At 43.1% G+C, this 26335-nt stretch overlaps 4 gene segments (V, D, J or C); 2 read left to right on the top strand and 2 right to left on the bottom strand.

Annotated features, from left to right (window-relative positions):
• Positions 1-6672: 6672 nt before the first annotated feature.
• LOC134071139 (Ig kappa chain V region 3381-like) lies at positions 6673-7298 on the bottom strand. The segment is given in 2 exon segments: positions 6673-7025; positions 7188-7298. Coding segments are annotated over 2 exon segments (387 nt in total).
• A 9554-nt stretch (positions 7299-16852) lies between these two features.
• LOC134070824 (Ig kappa chain V-III region MOPC 63-like) lies at positions 16853-19672 on the top strand. The segment is given in 4 exon segments: positions 16853-16952; positions 17088-17386; positions 18069-18132; positions 19187-19672. Coding segments are annotated over 4 exon segments (747 nt in total).
• A 2461-nt stretch (positions 19673-22133) lies between these two features.
• On the bottom strand, positions 22134-22898 carry LOC134070822 (Ig kappa chain V region 4135-like). The segment is given in 2 exon segments: positions 22134-22648; positions 22811-22898. Coding segments are annotated over 2 exon segments (402 nt in total).
• Positions 22899-22986: 88 nt separating this feature from the next.
• Positions 22987-23545, top strand: LOC134070823 (Ig kappa-b4 chain C region-like). The segment is given in 1 exon segment: positions 22987-23545. A coding segment is annotated over 1 exon segment (288 nt).
• The last annotated feature ends 2790 nt before the right edge of the window (positions 23546-26335 follow it).

The raw sequence follows: 26335 nt of genomic DNA on the forward strand, positions 1-26335 counted from the left end.
AGTCATTTCAGGGAGGTATCCCTGAACTGGAGAAAGTGAACAAGTCCCGCCCCCATTCATTTCAATGGGAATGCTAGACTAGTGAAAATTGCCAAAATGGAACGATTTTTTCAGGCTTCAACATGGCGTTTCAAGGGGCTTGCTTCCGGTGCCGTTTTACTTAGCCAATGAAGTGCCAGGTTATTGATTGACGGAAGGTACAGAAGGAGAGCTCGTGCCCACACTAAGCTCGTGCATGAGCTGAGAGTGAAACAGCCACCAATCAGCATGAGGAAAACGCAGGGAAAACGGCACCGGACATGATGTATTTCTGGAAAATGGCGACGAGGAAGTGCCTTGATAATCGGCGAAGCTAATCAGCCAAATCCTGACCCCCTGATCACACACATGAACAGTCTCTCGCTCTGCCTCTCTGTCGTGTGCGCGCTACACAGATGCTGTGCGCGGTTTTGAGCACAGTCTGTGTCGTGTGTGCGCGATCTTGCCCGCTCGCTCTAGATTCCGGGAGATTTTGGGTGCCTCTCAACATGCCTCCTCGATCCTCGATGCTCGATCCTCGAGGGGCGTTCCCACTGATCTATAACTAACACTGGATAGACTATCCCATTGTTTCCCCCCATCATTCTTTATGTAGATCAGGATCGAGGCATCGAGGAGCGAGGGAGGACGTATAAACGCTGCATGAGAGGCACCCTTTAAGTAATTTGCTGGCATCAGTGAGTCGCTATTAATATGCGGGAGACTCCCGGAACTTCCGGGAGACTTGGGATGTCTGTGTTTGGTCGGGTCGGTAAAAAAAATATGCCGTTATTTTTTTGTCATTTATATCGTACATAATTGTCTTTAGAAGAGAAAGACATAAGTTGCAGCATTCCCACTGAAACGCGATTCTATCCCCCACATTTTGTCACGAACATGTAGAAATGCACTTGTTGTTTCTGCGTAGACAGACCCTCGGCTACACTTGACATACAGTTGTGTTCTGTTCTCAGAGCATATGCTTTCTCTGTCTATGATCTGCAGCTTTTTTCTCGAACTGCTGGCCTCGACAGAAAGTGGCAGAATCGGCTACTGAGCAGCGAAGTTGCCAATGCAATGCGTGCTTCTCAAGTCTGATAATTTGCAGCAAGATCGAATGGTATTATGGAAAGAAAAATAAACTAAAAGTTTCCCAAATCAGGAAATACTTACTTAATTTATAAATACTTAATTTAATGTCATCAAGGCATATAGCCTACAATTGGTATGAGCATGCAATGTGCGTCCTTGCAACTTATATAGGCCTAGTGGCTCGTTGGAAAGCCCCACGTCTGCTCCTCCCCACGTCTTTTATTTATTTATTTATTTTTTATTGATGCTTAAAGACACAAATACACAGAATAACATTTGCTGTCATAACATGACAATACGTTACATACAATATACAGCAAAAACTAAATCAGGTACAAAGCAAAACAAACACACACAAAAAAGAAAAGAAAAAACACAAGAGGAAAAAGTTCAGGGTTTCCATACTGTGTAGAGGAGACACAAAAGTCGATCATTTTTGGGGTTATTTTTAATCAAATGCAGTGATTTAAGGAACAGGTCAATTTCTAGTTCAAACACCTGGAAGGAAGGCTGTCCCTTTTGCCATTTCTGTTTATGAATAAAAAACTTAGCTTGTAAAACAAAAAAATTCACTACATATTCCAAGGAGTAATTATCAGGATTATCATAATAAAATAAAAAATCTTTAACACTAAGAGAGTAAGGTGGATCAAAAAGGCGACTATTTAAATCGCTCCTCCCCACGTCGTGCAATAAAGGTTTCGGAGCAATGACGCACTCAATCGGGCTCTATGGGTTTTGGTTTTTGTTTTGGTCCATTGATGAAGACGTTAATAAAGAGTTTCTTAATCATATTCTATGCCTGCATTTAATGCTTGGGAGAGCTTCAAGGCATTCATGTGAGGAACGGCTGAAACAGAATTTGTATAGGAAAATCCTAGGCTAATTATGTTCAATGTTGAGTCAAATAGCCACATTTTTGGATGAATGCTGACACGGAACAAAAAAAAGGTAGACTAAATGCATGTTTCCCAAATTCTGAGCAATTATAGGCTATATATAATTAGGCAATATATATTATTGTTTTACATGCATATGAGATACCAATTTTGCGCAGCTCAATGACGCTACGACTAAGTTAGACTACTTTTTACAATAAGCGGGTCGGGAAGCGGGTCGGGTCCTGTATTTCAATAATTATTTTTTGCGGTCCGAGTTGCGGTCGGGTTAGTTGTAAACGGCGGGGCGGGGCGGGTCGTTCAGACACGTACCCGCGCATGACTGACCCCTATGTCTCTCTCTCTCTCTCTCTCTCTCTCTCTCTCTCTCTCTCTCTCGTTGGCTGGCTGTTAGCCGCTGAACGGGGTCTAGCTCATTACCAGAAAGTTGAGCCAATTTCCGCTTGACGCTCAAGTCCCTTGAGACACCCAAAGCGTGGCTCCCACGGATTTTTCCGCTTCTTGCGGCTGAGAGAAGCTGGCTTCCTTTGAAGATGAATGACCTCGGCCCCACTCGTGGCGCGATTCGCTGGGGCACCTGCACCGCACGCCGGCGACCTGAGTTCGATTCCCGCCCCTCACCACTCTCTCTCCCACTCGCTTCCTGTCTCTCTACTCTGTCCTGTCTGATTAAAGGCATAAATAGCCCAAAAAAATATACTTAAAAAAAAAAAAAAAAAAAAAAAAAAAGAGAGAATGAATGACTTCATGTATCTTTGGAAGCTCAAGTCGGCGGCAGTGTGAAACTACAGTAAGGCAGTGGTACTCAAGCCCTTTAGTCATTTCCCACTTTGGAGGTGGGGAGTCATCCCACTGGCCCCATTAACCTAGCCTGACTCTCGCCAGACCCTTGTAGTTCCGCCATGCTCCACCAGAGGCGTTTCGCTGAGCTCCACACAAGGGTCTGGACTCGAGGGCAATCCAAACTCGTTCCAGTGATCAAAAAATCATTTTATCATTTATTGGTGGCAAGGATGTTTTTACTCTTCTTCCGACCGGGTTTGGCAAGAGCTTGAAGAAGCCTAGCACGTCATTCAAGATAACAGGCAAGTGCTTTATCAAATCACATGCGAGGATGTTTTACAAGGACCCGCCTTCATAAATACATCTCCTATCGAGAAATCCCAGATCTTTGTGTGAAGCAGACAGCGAACTACAGGATCTGGCGAAAGACAGGTTACCATTGACCCTGACCCCAATAAAATGTTTGTTGCCACATTTTGGTTCCGTGTTACATTTCCAGTCTGGCTGGATCAGACGTTAGCCTACTTTAATTCATTTGTCAAACTATTTTGTTTTGAATCTATAACCTTCCTTGTCAAAAAAGAAAGCCATTATTACTGTAAAGATAGGCAGACAAATAAAATCCCTCGGTTCATCACGCCCAACCTGACGTGTCAATATTCCGCATTAGTGGGACCCGCCCCACACTTTGAGAACCGCTGCCCTAAGATAACCTTTTAACTCAAAGTCGTTGTGTTTTTGGGAGTTGAGTGTGCCATCTTGACCGCTTACTGTGAGATAGACACCCAGTTGTTCACACTACCACCCACTGGCTACAGTATACTGGTGCACTACAAACACTGACGCTAAGAGATACCGCCCACTGGCTATAGGCTACTGGTGCACACTACCACCTACTGGCTATACTTGTGCACTACAAACTCCGATGCTATGAGATTCTAAGTACATAAGTATAGTATACGTATATACTTTTTGGATCCGGTGAGGGAAATTCGGTCTCTGCATTCAACCCAATTTGTGAATTAGTGAACACACACAGCACACAGTGAATACACAGTGAGGTGAAGCACACACTAACCAGAGCAGTGAGCTGCCTGCCCAACAGCGGCGCTCGGGGAGCACCCGGAGCAGTGAGGGGTTAGGTGCCTTGCTCAAGTGTGTGTGTGTGTGTGTGTGTGTGTGTGTGAGGGGTTAGGTGCCTTGCTCAAGTGTGTGTGTGTGTGTACAGTATGTGCTCAGGGAGCAGTGAGGGGTTAGGTGCCTTGCTCAAGGGCACTTCAGCCGTGGCCTGGTCGGGGATTGAATCCTCCGGTTACAAGCTCAAAGCCCTAACCAGTAGGACACGGCTGCCCATTCTGGTTCATTTCGACTGACGCAGATGCTGCCGATTGAGGAAATCCTTATCTGGAATGGGATTGCTACAGGATGTATAGATGTATGTATACAATAATGTATGTAGAGAGAACCTCTATTCAATGCACTGATCAATATGTCCTTCATCAGAGCAATTGCCATCCACCATTTCGAAGCTCATCGCTTGATGAGGTGGTGCGCGCTGTACAATAGAATACTGTGCAGACGTAATGTATTGTTATGAGGTGCAAACTTTACAATAAGACCCTGTACAGACATAATGTATTATTTGAGTTTAACATCATTTATGAGATGCAAGCTGTACAATACAATACTGTGCAAAAGTGAACATTTGAGTTGAGCAACAGATTGCAGAATACATGACCTAAAATGTATTTCCGATAGATTTCTCAAAGTGAGTAACATACTGTATTCTGAATACTTTGGATTACATCAGCATTGTATTATATTTTATTAACACTGATGAAACCATTATGTGAGGTTATTTGGACTCATAGTGTCAACAACAACCCAAAACCTGCTTTACAGTGGGGACTGATTGATATAAACCTGCAGTATGTGCTATGAAACACCTAATGTCATTGTGTCAGTCAGACAGAGCAGAGATGCTTTGTGTGTATAGGCTAAAAAGCTGCCAAATCACAAACAAATTGCATATTCATTGTAATGAATTTAAACAGCACATGGCAAGTTACATTCTTTTATTTTCCCCAGAACTTGCTGGGTTATCAGAAGGCCGTTCAGGAGATGGTGGACACTATGACCCTGCGGCAGCGTGGAAGGGCATCCACTAGTGTGAGGTCATCACCTGCTGCACTTCCTCTACATTGGTGACCTCACATGAGCTCATATCTGTCCACTGTACGCATCTGACCTGGAACTGGACCGGTGTCTGAGGTCAGAGAAATGAATACTCTATGGTCAGAGAAACCAATACTCTATGGTCAGAGAAACCAATACTCTATGGTCAGAGAAACAAATACTCTATGGTCAGAGTAATGAATACTCTATGATCAGAGAAATGAATACTATGGTCAGAGAAATGAATACTCTATGATCAGAGAAATGAATACTCTATGATCAGAGAAACCAATACTCTATGGTCAGAGAAACCAATACTCTATGGTCAGAGAAACCAATACTCTATGGTCAGAGAAACAAATACTCTATGGTCAGAGTAATGAATACTCTATGATCAGAGAAATGAATACTCTATGATCAGAGAAATGAATACTCTATGATCAGAGAAACCAATACTCTGGTCAGAGAAATAAATACTCTATGGTCAGAGAAATGAATACTCTATGGTCAGAGAAATGAATACTCTATGGTCAGAGAAATTAGTACTCTATGGTCAGAGAAATGAATACTCTATGGTCAGAGAAATGAATACTCTATGGTCAGAGAAGTAAATAAATAAATCACTGTCACTTGACATATTGACAAACGTTGATGGCAACATTTACAGTAAATGCCTGTTATAATGATGAATATAAATGGTAATTGTAAGTCACAGAGTATCAACAACACAAATGCAGCATGCTAGTAGTAGTAGTAGTAGCCTTTATTGTCATTGCACAAGTACAGTACAACGAAATCATTACATTATTGCACACCTGCACTGATATGGCTACAGACACACAGGTCAAAGGAGGAACGTTTTGCACAAATTGTCTGTCTTAAATGCACTTGAAGCACTTGAATTAACTTTTATCATATGGGAAATCAATCAGAAATATTTATATAATCAACTGCCATTTAAGATTTCATTGTCTGGTATTGTCATATTTTGTGAAGAAAGTGTCTGCTAAATGTAGTGTAATGTAGCTAATGACTTCACTCTGATTGGAGTGGTTATACAGTATACTGTATGAAGAGGATCAGGTTTAGGATCAGGATTATGACTTCACTCTGATCGGAGTGGTTGTATATGAAGATGATGAGGTTTAGGATCAGGATTACTCCCAGAGGATGTCAGGTTAATCATACACATGACATTTGGTGCAGTTCATAACATATCATCTGAAGATAGGGGCAATTAAAGCAATATAATGTTGCATTTTCATTTTTTACCGTAGGAGTGCAAATCACAAATGACTGGTTATAAGCTAAGTTGATGCGGGCTCTTGAGACCAACATACCATACACATTTCGTCATCCTCGGTGCCACGGTTCAGGTAGTTATTTAGGAAAAACTGATTTTTTGGGGTTTTTTTGGGTGCCCAAGTTTCATGTGCCCCTGTGTTGCGGTGTCCGGGGAATCTTTGACTAAAAATTCAGGAAGTAGATGACGGGAGAAAAAAAAAAAGAAAAACTTTGACAATCATGATATGACCGCTACGGCGGTCATAATTAGTGTGTTCACGCCTGAATCTGCTCCATGTGCACTCCCATCTCACCACCAGCAGGGGGCTCCATCTGCAGCAGTAGACTAGCGCCCAATATAGGGCACTACAGTAGACTACACTCACTGAGCCACTGCACTGACTGAGAGAGGTTGAGGTTTTTGTACGAGTCCGTATCACTGTGTGAACTGCCATTTGCTGCTGCTATCATGATGAGCACTCATGCAGTAATAATGTCCTGCATCTTCACTCTGGACTCCACTGATGGTCAGACTGAAGTCATTCCCAGATCCACCGCCACTAAACCGAGATGGAATACCAGACTGGAGGCTGCTCACTCTATAAATGAGGAGTTTGGGTTTCTCTCCAGACTGCTGTTGGTACCAGGAGATACATGGTGTGCTACCACAGGGCTCAGAAAAACTTCCACTGCGTTTGCAGCTGATGGTGACTGAGCCCCCTGCACTGGTCGATTTGGCTGCAGGTTGAGTAACAGTCACCTGTGCCCTGGAGTCTGAGGAAAGAAATAAACAACATCAGCATATTGTTTGTGTAAACAAACTGTAGTTTAGTAGATAACACAGTAGATTGTTTACATCCTACATCATAATTGTACTGCACCACAGCAACATGTGACAGTGTGTAGATGTGTCAGCACTCCAAGTCCCAAACTCACCTTGGATGTAGAGGAGCAGAGAGTAGATGAAGAGGGTGATGAAAGCCATTGTTGTGGATGCTGAGGACACTAGTCAGTCATGAAGCCCTTAGCCGCTCTAAAAATATGAAGATACAGGGAGAGCATGCAAACTAGCGTCTCTATGGAAATCACCTTCCTGACGTCACACTCAGCTGCACACAGCTAGCACACACACACACACACACACACACACACACACACACACACACAGACTAGAAAAAAACCTCCAACAGTTGGGTCAGTGTACACACTCAGTGCTTGGTGTTTGTTGGATGGAGTTGTTTAGGTCAAAGGTCATTCTATTATGTCTGGGCAGTTTGGAGCTGGAGGTTGGTCTCCTGAACATTGTAAAGTCTGCAACTAACATACTCCAGGTGTCTTGGTGATTTTTTAACACTAGGGCAGTGCCCGTGCAAACATTTTCCAAGAAACATGTTACCCAATGACGTTGATGCAGGTAGATCATGTTAGATTGGTGATGATGTAGAATCAGGCCCGTGCAGTTAGAGCTTTTTACTGTCATTGCAAAGTAAAAAAGTGAAGGGGAAAGGCGTTTGAGTTGCAGCTAATGGCAATATTAGACACATGTTACATACCCGTGCGTTTTTCCTGTTGTTGGGAAATTATAGTCTAAAGTTAACCGCATGACCATGGCCATAAGCCAGTGCTATGAACTCGGAGTGATGTTTGAATGAATGTTAAGCCTGTAGCCGATGTCCAGATAGAGTGAAGAGCCGCTGTTTTAAATGCAAATTTTAACAGAATGGTACCGACGTGTGTGTCGGCCTGATCAGGCAACAGAAGCGCTAGGCAACCGCGGTTGTTGAGTAGCCTAAGCTATGCAACGTTACGTGACTGTAACAGCCTGGTGCATGTGACTGTAACAGCCGGGTGCATGTGTGTCAGACTCATGTTTATCCAACATGAACAATCTTGAAACGGTCCGTTGTTTACGTGAGACATAGTAATTTCCATGACGATATTCGCGAAATGGGCTTTTTTGTTTCTATGCTGGAGTAAGTGAGAATGAGGGGGAGTGGCTAGTGCGAGAGCGGTAGAATTGTGGGATTGCGGTAGAGTTGTATTTCGCTTAATTTAACGATATCTTTGTCATTTGTTGTCCAACAACGACCAAACTTCGCACTGCACTCACGCATGGCATTAGCAATACCCGTGTCAAATTTTAGGTCAGTCGGATGAGCGGTTCGAGAGTTATGCGTGGGACAGACAGACAGACAGACAGAGTGACACACAGACAGACGTTCCTTGCTTTAATAGATAGATTAATCCTATACTGTGTATTTGACAATGTACCGCAACCAGTCACTATGTGTAAGGCATGTTGCAATTTTGCCCATTGTATTTATTTAAAGGATTTTAAAGATGAGAAATAGTTGAGCTACTGAAAAAAAAAGAACTGGAATCCCATCCCAACCAAATACGACCATTTGATTTGTCATGTTTCCATATTGTTGAGCCATCAATCCATCACCCAGACAGACCCCGACCCAGGGATCTCAGGGAGCGGTCACTAAAGCCCTGAGCAGAGCGGACTGCTCTCAGTAGGGTCCAGTCTCTGCTCTGATGAGGCGGCTGCTCTCTTAGCTCAAGTCCTCACGTGGAGCGCCACTGTAGGCAGATTCAGCACATGCTGTGCTGCAGTTTTACTTTGTTTGGTGTTTTTTTATTCCAATTGTGTGTATGTTCTTCCTCTCCTGCTGAAATGCTGTCATTGATTACAAAACAATAATTCCTTTGCTTGATCAGATTTCTTGATCAGATGTTTTTTAAAGGCTCTTAAATAAAAGGTGAACTTCAGTGTGTTTCTGTGTCTCTTTTATGAGTGGTAATGTGTCAAGTGATGCTGAAAATAGTCGGTAATTCAGTTGCTAAATCACAATGTTGAATCTAAACAGCCATGTTGATTATTTCTATACTGTATACCTAACTAGTTAGTGTTATGTTGCCTTCGTTTCTCTTTAGACAGTTGAACATCTGGTGGTGGAGTTGCTCTATTTTGGGATGTGAAAACGCACCCAACCCTGACTATGCAAATAATATCAACAGAGCACAACGTCCCTGTTTCACAACCTACAAGAGTCTAAACCACCACGTCATGATTTATCAATTTAATTGCAGCAAGGGTGCATTCCGTTATATGACAATAGTCACGTGAAATTACAATTTTTACATTGATATAGATTTAGTTGTTTACAACTGAGACATTTTAGGTAATTGCATTCTTTGTGATGACTATTTCAGCACCCCAGCCAGAGAGGACAGCTCCCCCACTTGCACTAGTCATACTGCACACCTTGTAGGCCACCAACCATCAGGAAGTACATTATGATGCATACAGTATTTGCACTGTCACTACATGGGTCAGTGATTCGGCAAAGTCTGTTGGTGAGATGTACAGACTGTGCTTCATCAGAAACTCATCTGTCTAAGGCCCAATTCACACCAAAGATGACGAGACAAAATCAAGTTTGAGAGAGTTTGAGAATCCTTTAAACCATCACTTTAAATGTTTTATTAATTTCACAGCTTCAATCTTCATTTCAGACTCAAATCAGTATCCATAGCAGAGCACAATAAAATAGCAACATGAGATAGATAAGATCCTGTAAATATAGTATTAAAAGGGGATCATGTGTGATATGATACATGTATGAGTCTGTCAAGACCGACCAATCAATCAATCAAGACCGACCAATCAAGACATTATGATGAATATTTGTACACTAAACACTCTATAGGCCACTATCCAACAGGAGGACATTATGATGAATATTTGCACACTAAACACTGTATAGGCCACTATCCAACAGGAGGACATTATGATGAATCTCTGCACACTAAACACTGTATAGGCCACTATCCAACAGGAGGACATTATGATGAATATTTGTACACTAAACACTGTATAGGCCACTATCCATCAGGAGGACATTATGATGAATATTTGCACACTAAACACTGTATAGGCCACTATCCAACAGGAGGACATTATGATGAATACTTGCACACTAAACACTGTATAGGCCACTATCCATCAGGAGGACATTATGATGAATCTCTGCATAGCTACTACATGGTCCAGTGATGTGGGAGGGTCTATTGTAGGAAGTGCAGGCTGCGCTCCATTTACACATCTCTCCATACATGACTTTATCTCCATCTTTCTCTGGACACTTTCCAGATCTTTTCAGGATAATGTATTTACATTATTAGACCTTGCTAAAATGCTTGTCATCCACAACCTGTATAAGTAGAATATCTCAATATCCCAAGCGGTATGTGTGAGATGAAGCAATATATTTGTAATCCCAAACAATATGTGTGTGATCTCTTGCACTGAAACACTGTTAATCCAGGAGTCACAAGTCCAGCTCCATATCAGGACTGCTGATGGGAAGGTGAACCCACAGGTGATCCACGACTGCTGATGGGAAGGTGAACCCACAGGTGATCCACGACTGCTGATGGGAAGGTGAACCCACAGGTGATCCATGACTGCTGATGGGAAGGTGAACCCACAGGTGATCCATGACTGCTGATGGGAAGGTGAACCCACAGGTGATCCACGACTGCTGATGGGAAGGTGAACCCACAGGTGATCCATGACTGCTGATGGGAAGGTGAACCCACAGGTGATCCATGACTGCTGATGGGAAGGTGAACCCACAGGTGATCCACGACTGCTGATGGGAAGGTGAACCCACAGGTGATCCACGACTGCTGATGGGAAGGTGAACCCACAGGTGATCCATGACTGCTGATGGGAAGGTGAACCCACAGGTGATCCACGACTGCTGATGGGAAGGTGAACCCACAGGTGATCCATGACTGCTGATGGGAAGGTGAACCCACAGGTGATCCACGACTGTCCAGGTACAGCTAAATGGGAGAGTCCCAGACACTACACCTGGCCAGCTGCACAGGTTCTAGTGTTCCACCTGCAGAGGTTCTGGTGTTCCAGCTGCAGAGGTTCTGGTGTTCTAGAGGTTCTGGTGTTCCAGCTCGGTTCAGTGCAGAGGATCGGGTCTGACTTCCTCCTGACCCACTAGTCAAGGGTAGACAGCTGTGCTTCCAGCATGGTTAAAATGGTCAGCATGTTTTTTTCTTCTGTCAAAGTCCAGATCTTAAATAATTCAACCAATCACTGTAGCAGTCTAATCCAGCATAACATTTATAGACTGTTAAAATTATGAATCATACAATTATAAATTATGAATTCTTATAATTATAACTCATAGCTCATCTGAGGGCTACTTATCCATATCAGCTGATTGTCAGCGCTAGTCATAGAACACTGATAGGTTTAGTCCTGATCCTCAGCAGAACAGCAGAACACTGACAGGTTTAGTACTGATCCTCAGCAGAACAGCAGAACACTGACAGGTTTAGTCTTGATCCTCAGCAGAACACTGACAGGTTTAGTCCTGATCCTCAGCAGAACACTGACAGGTTTAGTCTGCGTCTACATGTTAATCCGTCTTCATGCAGAGGAGCAGCACCACATCTGACCACCTCTAGTCCAGCTTGCTGATACAGAGCATCACTACTAATAGAGCCCCCTGACACATGTCCAAGAGACTGCTAGAGCTCCATGCTTCCTCTATACGTTATGCATTTAATATAATGGGCTTCTTCATTATATACATTATGTTACTGATATACAGAGCATCACTACTAATACAGACCTCTGGCACATGTTCAAGAGACTGGTAGAGCTCCATGCGTTTAATATAATGGGTTTCTTCATCATATACATTATGTCGTTAATGTAATGGATCTCTTCACTCTATACTGTAAGTGATATTGCTAATGTAATGGACCTCTTCATTATAAACATTAAGTTGTTAATGTAATGGATCTCTTCTCTCTATACATGAAGTTGTTAATGTAATGGATCTCTTCTCTCTATACGTTAAGTTGCTCATGTAATGGATCTCTTCCCTCTATACATTTAGTTGTTAATGTAATGGATCCTCTCACCAGAGAGCACTGAGGCGGTGGGTGTTGATGAGTGTAACTGTAAATACAGTTCTCATCCGTGGTGTTGATGAGTGTAAGTGTAAATACAGTACTCAACCGCAGTGTTGACGAGTGTAACTGTAAATACAGTACTCAACCGCAGTGTTGATGAGTGTGTTCTCACTTCCCTCTCCTCAGCCCTGTAGTGTCCCAGCTGCAGCAGTGATCTCACTGAGGGAGGTTTTTGTACGGCTCTGTAGCACTGTGTGCACTCAGCTACACCACTTCTAGGATCATGGCGACTCATGCAGTAGTAATGTCCTGCGTCTTCACTCTGGACTCCACTGATGGTCAGACTGAAGTCATTCCCAGATCCAACGCCACTAAACCGAGATGGAGTACCAGACTGGAGGCTGCTCACGCTATAGATGAGGAGTTTGGGTTTCTCTCCAGACTGCTGTTGGTACCAGGAGATGCATTTAGGAGAACAGTAGTCCAGATAAACACTCCCAGTCCGTTTACAGCTGATGGTGGCTGAGTCTCCTGGAGTGCTGGTCACTGCTGGAGGTTGCGTAAGAGTGACCTGTCCCATGGAATCTAACAAAAGAGGTGAAAACAGCACATGTTTCAGGAGGGTACATACGTATTAAATTATCATGTAAACATTTGAATAATATCATCATATTAGAGCTGGTAGTCACTAAATCTGTCAGCACTGAAAGTTCTGAGTTCACCTTGAATGCAGACGAGGAGAGACCACAGGAAAAGGGAAGTGAAGGCCATCGCTGGTCTGTGCTGACGGATCAGTTGTGAGAGTTCAGCTGCCACAACATCAAGCATCTGGACCAAATATGCTCTGCACATGCAAACAAGTCCCTCTATGCAAATGCCTCTCCAGCAGCCACACTCCACTCAACACTGCTGCTGCTGCTGCTGCTGCTGCTGACACCACCACTCCACTCAACACTGCTGCTGCTGCTGCTGACACCACCACTCCACTCAACACTGCTGCTGCTGCTGCTTCTGCTGCTGCTGACACCACCACTCCACTCAACACTGCTGCTGCTGCTGCTTCTGCTGCTGCTGACACCACCACTCCACTCAACACTGCTGCTGCTGCTGCTGCTGACACCACCACTCCACTCAACACTGCTGCTGCTGCTGACACCACCACTCCACTCAACACTGCTGCTGCTGCTGACACCACCACTCCACTCAACACTGCTGCTGCTGCTGACACCACCACTCCACTCAACACTGCTGCTGCTGCTGCTGACACCACCACTCCACTCAACACTGCTGCTGCTGCTGCTGCTGACACCACCACTCCACTCAACACTGCTGCTGCTGCTGCTGCTGACACCACCACTCCACTCAACACTGCTGCTGCTGCTGCTGCTGACACCACCACTCCACTCAACACTGCTGCTGCTGCTGCTGCTGACACCACCATTCCTTCAAGAGATGAGCTCAGGTTTGCATCTGGCAGAGAAAGTTATTTTATAAACAAAGTAATTCTGTTAACATTACAGGAATCCTAGGTCATCAAATATTAATTTTGTTCACATGTTTAGTTTCGCTGTGTTATGGAGAGTGCGGTGTGAAAGGAAGGTACACAGTTCAGGTACTCAGGTTTCTGGTGCATTCTGTGAATCAGCAAGTTACAGAAGGAATTCAGCCTCACCAGGTTGCTTAAACATTTGGACATCAGTGTTTTGCTCAGTGCAAAAGGAGCCATGTCCATCTAGGCTCTATCACTGGAAGTCTGGGTAACACTACTTGACGGGTTCATTCATAACACATTCATAACAGCTGTCATGAACGGCACATGAAGCATTCATGACTGATTCATGAAACATGACTCAACATTCATACCAACACTTTCATGAATGGGGAAGACAAAACGAACGAAAACTTGTCAAAATAAAAGTCCAACAATCTAGTAATCCATACACAGGGTATTATGAATCCTCTCCAGCGTTTGTAAACATCTCATGAATATTTTATGAAGTCTACTTCAAATGTCACTTTACTATACGAGTTGTGAAGTATTTATCATTCTGGGAAGTGAACTACTGACCATCTGTGGACCTCTGAATGGTTGGACATTCCTGTTCTATATATCTATATAAACAGTCATTGGTGTAGACAATTATGGATTCTTCAGAGGTTACTATCATAAAATAAACAAACAGACAAACAAAAAACTAAATTCTCCTGGACACTGGACCTCCCCGTTGACTAAGATGTGACATGATCAGGGGTGTGTTTCCCAGAACTTAGTTGGTTGGCAATGGGAAATTGCATTGCATACAACAAAGTTGCTAACTTAGTTAGCAACTATGATTTGGGGAAATGTGCCCCAGGTTGGCTAAAGCAAAAAAGACAGCAATGCTGCTTTGCGATTGTTGGACTTTTATTTTGACGTTTTGTCTTCCACATTCATGAAAGAGTTGGTATGAATGCTGAGTCATGTTTCATGAATCAGTAAAAGAACAAAGAAGTCCGCACACTAGGGCTCCAAAATGATTTCTTTCTTTCTTTTATTCACCACATTGTGACGTTTCGGGCCAACAGCCCTTCCTCAGACATAAGACAGGTATCTAGCAGCCCATACTTATATACTAATTATACTGATTGAACACCTGACATCACATGATGCAGGTGATTAAAGTGACGAGTGCAAAGTGCTTAAAGTGCTTTGAGCAATGTTTCATGAATCAATCATGAATGCTTCATGTGCAGTTCATGAAAGTTGTTATGAATGTGTTATGAACGAACCCGTCAAGTAAAGTGTTATGGAAATGTTTATGGAGAAACTAATTACATCTGGAGACCTTTGACCCATCAGGGGTATTTCCTATCAGGGTAACGGGAAACCAGGGCACAAATGGCCCATCCAACAATGGCCTCTCACTTTACACACATGGAAAACATAGGGGGGGCACATTATAAGCAAAAGCTTCCCACTCTTCTGTCATTGTTTTGATCCTTCCAGGTTTCACAGGAGGAATGTTTCGTGGGAATTGTTTGTTTTACATACACTTGACGTACTTTCATAATAGCATATGGGAAATCAATCAGAAATATCTTTATAATCAACTATCATTTAAGACTGTCTGGTATGGTCATATCTTATGAAGAGGATCAGGCTTAGGATCAGGATTAGGTTCTTACTTCACTCTGTTTGCTGGTCCCATCTTAGGGCTTCTTATGAGGGCTCCCTGCTCTGTGTGTGTGTGTGTGTGTGTGTGTGTGTGTCTGCTCCATGTGCACTCCCACCTCACCACCAGCAGGGGGCTCCATCTGCAGCAGTAGACTAGTGCCCAATAGGGCGCTACAGTAGACTACACTCACTGGGCCACCTGACTGACTGAGAGAGGTTGAGGTTTTTGTACGAGTCCGTATCACTGTGTGAACTGCCATGTGCTGCTGTCAATTCTATGGTGACTCATGCAGTAATAATGTCCTGCATCTTCACTCTGGACTCCACTGATGGTCAGACTGAAGTCATTCCCAGATCCACCGCCACTAAACCGAGATGGAATACCAGACTGGAGGCTGCTCACTCTATAGATGAGGAGTTTGGGTTTCTCTCCAGACTGCTGTTGGTACCAGGAGATGCATGGTGTGCCACTACAGTCCCGATTAATGCTTCCACTGCGTTTACAGCTGATGATGACTGAGCCCCCTGGACTGGTCAACATGACTGCAGTTTGAGTAACGGTCACCTGTGCCCTGGAGTCTGAGGAAAGAAATAAACGACATCAGCATATTATTTGTGTAAACAAACTGTAGTTTAGTAAATAACGCAGTAAAGTGTTTACATCCTACATCATAATTGTACTGCACCACAGCAACATGTGACAGTGTGTAGATGTGTCCGCACTCCAAGTCCCAAACTCACCTTGGATGTAGAGGAGCAGAGAGTAGATGAAGAGGGTGATGAAAGCCATTGTTGTGGATGCTGAGGACACTAGTCAGTCATGAAGCCCTTAGCCGCTCTAAAAACATCAAGATACGGGGAGAGCATGCAAACTAGCGTCTCCATGGAAATCACCTTCCTGACGTCACACTCAGCTGCACACAGCTAGCACACACACACACACACACACACACACACACACACACCTTTTTTGAAGGATTCAAAGGTGAGAAATAGTTCAGGAAAACAAAATAACTGGAATCCCATCCCAACCAAATATGACCATTTGATTTGCCAGGTTTGTTTGTTGTTGAGTCATCAATCCATCACCCAGAGAGACCCGGACAAAAATGATATGTTTGTTTCGTTTTTTTTTTCTTCCTTTTCAAAAGTGCACTAAAGTAGCTTTTGTTGGCAAAAGTGCAAATGAAGAACACCTGATGTAACACTGACATGATGAATGCACCTTTATGTGTTAATGTCCAGGCATTCTAAATCATCATCAAATGTGTGTGTAGCATCTCAGACATGGCATAGATGTCCTGTAAGGGTGGGGAAGTCCTTGTGTGGTCTCCAGTGTGTGTGTGTGTGTGTGTGTGTGTGTGTGTGTGTGTGTGTGTGTGTGTGTGTGTGTGTGTGTGTGTGTGTGTGTGTGTGTGTGTGTGTGTTCAACCCAGACGCAGTATTTACATAGTTGGTTTTGCATGGCCAGCGTACGCTTCAGTGAAGGTTTATATCTGGAGCTGATAGTCTGTTAGATCTACTGCTCATGTTGACAGAATCCTCCACAACAATGACCAACATCATTCTCATCTGGGCAGTTTTATTCTGTGTGGAAGGTGAGACATTTAATGAGTTACTGCAACACATGCAGGCTGCCCATTTACATTGGCAATATGATATACTGAACAGTGTATTCATTATAATATCATATCATTGATACCTGTTGTTATTTGTATCTGTGTGTTTTTCAGAATGTCGAGGGCAGATTACTGTAACTCAGAGCCCCAGAACAGCACGTGGTCATCTGGGAGAATCCATCACTCTGGCCTGCAAAACCAGCTCTGGTATTGATGGTTATGGACTCTCCTGGTACCAGCAGAAAGATGGAGGAGCTCCTAAACTTTTAGTTTATATGGTGGATGACCTTGCCACTGGGATTCCATCACGATTCAGTGGGAGTGGATCTCGTGGTGGATCTGACTTCAGTCTGAGCATCAGTGGAGTCCAGGCTGAAGATGCAGGAGATTATTACTGCATGAGCCGACACGTAGTCAGCGGTAGCAGTGTGTTGACACAGTGATACAGAGCTGCACAAAAACCTCCCTCAGCCACAGGGACCGCAGGACTGGAACTGACACCTGCTGCTGCTGAGGGGAGTAAACAAACACGCAGTAAACAAACACACAGTAAACAAACACACGGTAAACAAACATGCAGTAAACAAACACTCAGTAAACAAACATGCAGTAAACAAACACTCTGTATACACATGTTTATCAGAGGATCTTGTATGTTCCCCCATAGAGCAACACATACTGTAGATGGTGTCATGGACTGTGCGAAATCCCAGCAGATATCAAATATCAAATCCTCATCCTCCACCACAAAGCACCCAATAGAGCAAGTGGAAGATTTCAGCACTGTGATCTGAGGATGTGGAAACGTTCCTCATGGAAGAATGCAACATCCCTGCTGCACCCACTAACGAACTGTAGTGACCTGGAAAGGTTTGGGGCAAATAGTAGAAAAGGACTTCCAACAACTCAGGAATGCTATTGGGAGAAATAAACATTCATTTTTCTATAATCTATTTGAATGATAATCAGTTAGTTTGACAGCACTTGTTCATATGTATCAAAGGTGGGACATTACTGTAGCCCATGCTGGAACTCACACACTGTGTTGTGTGCAGCCACTGCCAGTCACTGAAGCATGAGGAGGTTTTTGTACAGCCTCTCTATGAGTTTGTAGCACTGTGGTGGACTTTTGGTGGAGGCACCAGACTGGATGTTGGCAGTAAGTAAACTTTTCTAATCACACATCACAATAGTTGATCATAATTTCTCTAACTTCTACTGTTCATCTGCAACCTTATATTTCTATAGATTTATATCTTTGAATTAATGTAGAGATCACAATTATTATAGGGAAAATAGTCATGTAGTAACATTATAAACATCTGAATCCAAGGTTGTGTGAAGTACCTAATCAGTTAAATACAGATTTAAGAACTAAAGAGGGCCACAGAAATATCTGAATTTGGCTTTTTAATGGCGCCTGGTGCCAAAACTGTTGGTTGTTGAGAATGTGAGTCGGAGGGGAGTTTTTGTACGGCTGCTAGTAGGGTTTGTATCACTGTGGTACACTTTCGGCAGCGGCACCCAACTTGATGTGGGCAGTAAGTAGTCGTTTTATCTTAAAATATATAACATGTATTGAAATTGTGGTTATATTAGAAGAAGCCTGCTCAAATGACAAATAGGTTTTTAATTTGAGTGAAAGAAAAAAAAGGGCTCAGAGATGTTTGCTATATACAGCCCTGTGTATGTGCAGTGTTTCTATTATGATGATTTTGAGAAGATTAACACTTTAAGCCAGGAGGACCGTATTTTAAAACAGTCTTTCTCTACAAAATAATTTCAAGTAATAGAAAAAATAGCCCTGTGCACATTTGTGGAGATCTGAAAATGCTCTTTTGAACAGTGCTTCTGTTTTCTCTGAGTAAAGCACCACTGAGGTATAACTGTAATTACTCGTAGATGATTAATTCTGCAGATGACTGAGCTGAACACAAGCGAGTGTTTCTGTCTCAGTTCAACCATGTGGTGCAGGAGAGTATTTGATATTAATGTAATAGAAGCCATGCTGATATCACTCATTCTAGACACACTGTTTTCATTTTCTGCATTGAAATAAGGGAGAGCATTATCCAATACTGACACTTGCTTTGAGTGCTGATAACTGGAGAAATGATAATGTAGAGAAAACAGAAGCAAGCGGTGTCTGTTGATGGCGTTTGTGCAAAGTGCCTCGTCCCATTTGTAACCTCCTGACCAATGGTGTGTTCCAGCAAACAGGCAGCCCACGCTGACCGTGCTGCCTCCCTCTAGTGAGGAGCTGAGCAGGAAGAGCTCGGCCACACTGGTGTGCCTGGCTGACCAGGGCTTCCCCTCCGACTGGAGCCTGAGCTGGAAGGTGGATGGGAGCAGGAAGAGTGGAGTGGCCAGTGGTGGGGTCATGAAGGACGCTCTGTACAGCTGGAGCAGCACCCTGACGCTCAGTGATGCCGAGTGGAACGGGGCCTCTTCAGTGGTCTGTGAGGCCACCCAGGGATCTCAGGGAGCGGTCACTAAAGCCCTGAGCAGAGCGGACTGCTCTCAGTAGGGTCCAGTCTCTGCTCTGATGAGGCGGCTGCTCTCTTAGCTCAAGTCCTCACGTGGAGCGCCACTGTAGGCAGATTCAGCACATGCTGTGCTGCAGTTTTACTTTGTTTGGTGTTTTTTATTCCAATTGTGTGTATGTTCTTCCTCTCATGCTGAATTGCTGTGACTGATAAAAAAATGCCTTTGCTTCATCAGATTTTTGTCAATTGAATATTTTCTTTAAAGGCTCTAAAATAAAGGGTGAACTTCAGTGTGTTTCTCTGTCTCTTTTATGGGTGTTATAACATGTGATATGATGCTGAATATAGTCAGTAATTCAGTTGCTAAATCACAATGTTTAATCTAAAACAGCAATGTTGAGGATTTCTATACTGTTCACCTTTAGCCTCATTTCTCTTGAGGCAGTTCAACATCTGGTATATTGGAGTTGCTCTATTTGGGGATGTGAAACAGCACCCAACCCTGACTATGCAAATAGTATCAACAGAGCACAACGTCCCTGTTTCACAACCTACAAGAGTCTAAACCACCACGTCATGATTTCTCAATTTCATTGCAGCAAGGGTGCATTCCGTTATATGACAATAGTGACATGAAATCACAATTCTTACATTGATGTAGATGTTGTTGCCTACAACAGAGACCTTTTAGGTAATTGCATTCTTTGTGTTGAGCATTTCAGCACCACAGCAAGAGTGGACAGCTCCCCCACTTGTACTCATACTGCACACCTTGTAGGTCACCAACCTTCACAAAGTACTTATTAACATTATGATGAACATTTGCACTGTCAGCACATGGGCCAGTGATCCGACAGTCTCTGCTTTAGTGCATTCATCATTTAGTGATGTCATTCAAATTCTGAATAAACCCAGAAACATTCAGTGAAATGTGTAAAAAAAAAAAAGTTTAAAGAGGAGAACGTGTTTCCAGACCTGATATACGTTTGTTGTGCTGAACGCTCAATAATGCTGTTTATTCAAGCAATGGTGTGCCAGTAGCACAATGCATAGCAATGCAGCCATTCAAGCTGAACAGCTGGGGTCTGGAACATGTTCGTTTCTCATAGCGCTTACTTACACACCATTTATTATGATCTTTCTAAATTATGAATTATACTCTTCGGAAGTTTATGTGGGGTCTTGGACATTTATATTGGCTCAGACCTTACCATCAACAAACATGTTATGCATGAAATACACATTGCATATATGTGTTCTGAGTGTTTTATAAACTATTTGTAAGTATTCTATTACTGTTGTATGATGGCTACTGAATATAAGTAAACATGTAATAGCTTGTAATTTATTAGTTCACACACAAATTCACACACCTTATTACATTTGCTTTGAGAGTGCAGGTGTCTAGTATAGTTAGTCAGTGTTACCTTAGATTGTCTTTTATATCAGAGATGTCAGTCTGATGTATTCACAGTTACAGTATGCCTTTCATCATGTCATTATAAAGCATATACTCTATGCTCTCAGTGCCCTGTGTTGATGTGGGTATACAGTATATCAGTGCCCTGTGTTGATGTGGGTACACAGTATCAGTGCCCTGTGTTGATGTGGGTATACAGTATATCAGTGCCCTGTGTTGATGTGGGTATACAGTATCAGTGCCCTGTGTTGATGTGGGTACACAGTATCAGTGCCCTGTGTTGATGTGGGTATACAGTATATCAGTGCCCTGTGTTGATGTGGGTACACAGTATCAGTGCCCTGTGTTGATGTGGGTATACAGTATCAGTGCCCTGTGTTGATGTGGGTACACAGTATCAGTGCGCTGTGTTGATGTGGGTACACAGTATCAGTGCCCTGTGTTGATGTGGGTACACAGTATCAGTGCCCTGTGTTGATGTGGGTATACAGTATATCAGTGCCCTGTGTTGATGTGGGTACACAGTATCAGTGCCCTGTGTTGATGTGGGTATGGATGATATGGATCTATCAAAGAGAACTAGCTAACTTGATACCCTGATGCATTTGCTTGAAAACATCAGAAGAAATCCAAACATTAGTCAACGTTCTAATGTGTACTCTTGTAACGTGTGTACGTGTGGGAGTAGATATCAGCTGTGGACAGCTATTTATCCACATTCCCTTATCTCTCTGTAGGAGGTCAGATGAGGATGTCCTGGTACCAGATGGAGCATCAGGGATGTCTGTAGTGTGGTGTCTCAGTTCATCTACGTCCAGTCTGACTCGACTCTGACCATCAGTGGATGCAGATAATGACCCCGACTTGAGACAGGAAAGAGTCCTTACGTCAGGTCCTTACGTCAGGTGTCTAGTCAGGTGTCAGTCAGGTGTCTAGACAGGTCTGTACGTCAGGTGTCTAGTCAGGTGTCTAGTCAGGTGTCTAGTGTAGTCAGGTGTCTAGTCAGGTGTCTAGTTATGTGTCTAGTCACACTCTCAAAAAGGATGTGTTGGAAATAACACATCTCTGTGTCCAGATAGGGACAACACAGTTTGTGTTGATTCCAACACAACACATTTGCTTTGAGAGTGCAGGTGTCTCTCGTCAGGTGTCCAGTCAGGTGTCTAGTATAGTGTCTAGTCATATCCTTAGGTCAGGTGTCTAGTATAGTCAGGTGTCTAGTATAGTGTCTAGTCATATCCTTAGGTCAGGTGTCTAGTATAGTCAGGTGTCTAGTCATATCCTTGCGTCGGGTCCTCATGAGTTCATGTCATGTGGTCTTCACTTCCCTCTTCTTCAGCAGCTGCAGTGTGTCCCAGCTGCAGTAGAGCGCTCACTGATCTGTTCCACTGAAGGAGGTTTTTGTACGACTCTGTATCACTGTGTGAACACCCAAGGACCGCTACTACCACCGATTCTATGATGACTCATGCAGTAATAATGTCCTGCATCTTCACTCTGGACTCCACTGATGGTCAGACTGAAGTCATTCCCAGATCCACTGCCACTAAACCGAGATGGAATACCAGACTGGAGGCTGCTCACTCTATAGATGAGGAGTTTGGGTTTCTCTCCAGACTGCTGTTGGTACCAGGAGATGCATGATGGTGAACCGTAGGCTACACAGGAATCATAAATACTTCCACTGCGTTTGCAGCTGATGGTGACTGAGCCCCCTGGACTGGTCAACATGGCTGGAGTTTGAGTAACGGTCACCTGTGCCCTGGAGTCTGAGGAAAGAAATAAACAACATCAGCATATTGTTTGTGTAAACAAACTGTAGTTTAGTAAATAAGACAGTAGAGTGTTTACATCCTACATCATAACTGCACTGCACCACAGCAACATGTGACAGTGTGTAGATGTGTCAGCACTCCAAGTCCCAAACTCACCTTGGATGTAGAGGAGCAGAGAGTAGATGAAGAGGGTGATGAAAGCCATTGTTGTGGATGCTGAGGACACTAGTCAGTCATGAAGCCCTTAGCCGCTCTAAAAACATCAAGATACGTGGAGAACATGCAAACTAGCGTCCCTATGGAAATCACCTTCCTGACGTCACACTCAGCTGCACAGTGGTGGGGTCATGAAGGACTCTAGTGAGGAGCTGAGCAGGAAGAGCTCGGCCACACTGGTGTGCCTGGCTGACCAGGGCTTCCCCTCCGACTGGAGCCTGAGCTGGAAGGTGGATGGGAGCAGGAAGAGTGGAGTGGCCAGTGGTGGGGTCATGAAGGACGCTCTGTACAGCTGGAGCAGCACCCTGACGCTCAGTGATGCCGAGTGGAACGGGGCCTCTTCAGTGGTCTGTGAGGCCACCCAGGGATCTCAGGGAGCGGTCACTAAAGCCCTGAGCAGAGCGGACTGCTCTCAGTAGGGTCCAGTCTCTGCTCTGATGAGGCGGCTGCTCTCTTAGCTCAAGTCCTCACGTGGAGCGCCACTGTAGGCAGATTCAGCACATGCTGTGCTGCAGTTTTACTTTGTTTGGTGTTTTCTTATTCCAATTGTGTGTATGTTCTTCCTCTCATGCTGAAATGCTGTCATTGATTAAAAAATAATAATTCCTTTGCTTGATCAGATTTTTGTCAATTGAAGATATTCTTTAAAGGCTCTTAAATAAAATGTGAACTTCAGTATGTTTCTGTGTCTCTTTTATGAGTGGTAATGTGTCAACTGATGCTGAAAATAGTCTGTAATTCAGTTGCTAAATCACAATGTTTAATCTAAAACAGCCATTTTGATTATTTCTATACTGTACACCTCATTATCAAAAATAGTTTTTGCAATTTTGTTTCTCTTGAGACAGTTGAACATCTGGTGGTGGAGTTGCTCTATTTGGAGATCTGAAAAAGCACCCAACCCTGACTATGCAAATAGTATCAACAGAGCACAACGTCCCTGTTTCACAACCTACAAATGTCTAAACCACCACGTCATGATTTCTCAATTTCATTGCAGCAAGGGTTTATTCCGTTACATCACAATAGTCACGTGAAATTAGAATTTTTACATTATAGATTTTGTTGTTTACAACAGAGACCTTTTAGATAATTGCATTCTTTGTGATGAGCATTTCAGCACCACAGCCAGAGTGGACAGCTCCCCCACTTGCACTAGTTATACTGCACACCTTGTAGGCCACCAACCATCAGGAAGTACATTATGATGCATATCTGCACTGTCACTACATGGCCCAGTGATCTGTTTCTGCTTTAGAGCATTCATCATTTAGTGATGTCAGATTCAAATTATTGAAATTATTGAAATAATGAATAAACCCAGACACATTCAGTGAAATGTGTAAAAAAAAAAAAAAAAAAAGTTTAAAGACGAAAACGTGTTTCCAGACCTGATATACCTTTGTAGTGCTGAACGCTCAATAATGCTCTTTATTCAAGCAATGGTGTGCCAGTGGTAGGACAATGCATAGCAATGCAGCCATTCAAGCTGAACAGCTGGGCTCTGGAACATGTTAGTTTCTCATAACGCTTACTTACACACCATTTATTATGATCTTTCTAAATTATGAATTATCCTTTTCGTGAGTTTATGTGGGGTCTTGGACATTTATATTGGCTCAGACCTTACCATCAACAAACATGTTATGCATGAAATACACATTGCATTCTGTGTTCTGAGAATTTTATAAACTCTTTGTATTCTACCGTATTAGTGTTATCTGATGAATATATAACTAGCCGTTTATTTAACACATGCTAGAAAGTGTTACCGTAGATCTTCTTGGTAGCAGTTTATAATAACCACACACAATTAATCATTTATTAAGCATTTGTTACCTATTAGTTAATGGTTTGTTCATCATTAGCAATTTATTGTTCTTGCCTGATTTATCACCAGTAAAGCATTTGTTCACAATGTTGTATATGATTTGTTCATAGTAAGTAAAATAATGTTTGTAAATGCATGATTTATACCTCATAAATACTGAAACAACCAGTTACAAACTATTAGTAAATGCTTTGATAATCATGTGTAAAGTATTACTCCTATGTTAATTCATGATTAACTCGGTTAGTTAGGTTATTAAAGTGGTTAGTTAATGATATTTGTGAACCCATCTAAAGTGAAGACTGATATGCCATGCTACACATTTACAAATGAGTTATAAAGGTTACATTTGCATCAATTTATTTAGCAGACTCTTTCATCCAAAATGACTTATCAATGAAGTTAAAGAGCTAGGCCACAACGGTGGAGACCGGGGATTGAACACAATTACCTTAATCATACACCACAATTATAAAAGAACAAAATATGAAAAGAAAACACAATTTACCAAATGGATCACCCAAACAATTTGTGACAAAGTACAACAAATAGTCGAGGGCACGCCTAGTCCAATCATTATAATTGGTGTTGAATATTCCATAACCACTAGATGGGAGCATGACGCACGAAACAAAGTGCATATATTGAAACACACAGGCTTCCTTCAACTGTATTGAAACACACACATAGAATGACAACTAGAAACTGGGTTTTGTACACAGGCAGATAAACAGCACTCAAAAATTGCACTATACAGATGAATGAAATCAAGAGCTCAATGCCACAAGAGCTCAGATCTGAGAATGAACTGAGGAGAAAATCACTCAGACCCAGCGGTGGTGTTGTGGTGTTGTGAAGGGGCCTGGATACATTTTGGGATCTGTAACTCACTCCCATTTTAAAAATATTTTGATGATGAAGATGGTGATGAAGATGATGATGTGATGGTGGTGATGATGAAGATTGCGGTGGTGATGATCATGATGATGATGATGATGGCAATGATCATGATGATGACGATTGTGGTTGCAATGATCATGATGAAGATGATGGTGGTGATGATGAGGATATTTGCGAAGATGATGTGTGTGTATGTGTGTGTGTGTGTGTGTGTGTGTGTGGTGCGTGTGTGTGGTGCTCCATGACAGGAGAGGGTTAGTATTGCTGTGAGTGTGTGTGGTGTTCCGTGTGTGTGTGTGTGTGTGTGTGTGTGTGTGTGTGTCTCCATGACAGGAGAGGGTCGACTCAGCGCCCCAGTAGTCTTCTCCTCGCCCTCCCAGCATGCACCTCTTCTGTCCATGTGCTGCTGCTGTGATCTCTCTAAAGGGGCATTAGTGACGGTGTGGGACACATCTGACACAGCTGCTCCTGCCTTACACACACACACACACACACACACACACACACACATATAGACTCACACACACACACACACACACACACACACACACACACACACACACACACTCGCATACACACAGATACACACACACGCACAAACACACACACACACACACACACGCACACACACATTCAGAAAATGTGTGGATCAAGTGTTATTCAACACTGTGTGTCTATAGTTCAAACACACACACACGTCTATTAAACACTGCTGTGTCTAGCTCAAACATACA

Source organism: Sardina pilchardus, chromosome 23, assembly GCF_963854185.1.
Source record: "Sardina pilchardus chromosome 23, fSarPil1.1, whole genome shotgun sequence".
Lineage (NCBI taxonomy): Eukaryota > Metazoa > Chordata > Actinopteri > Clupeiformes > Clupeidae > Sardina > Sardina pilchardus.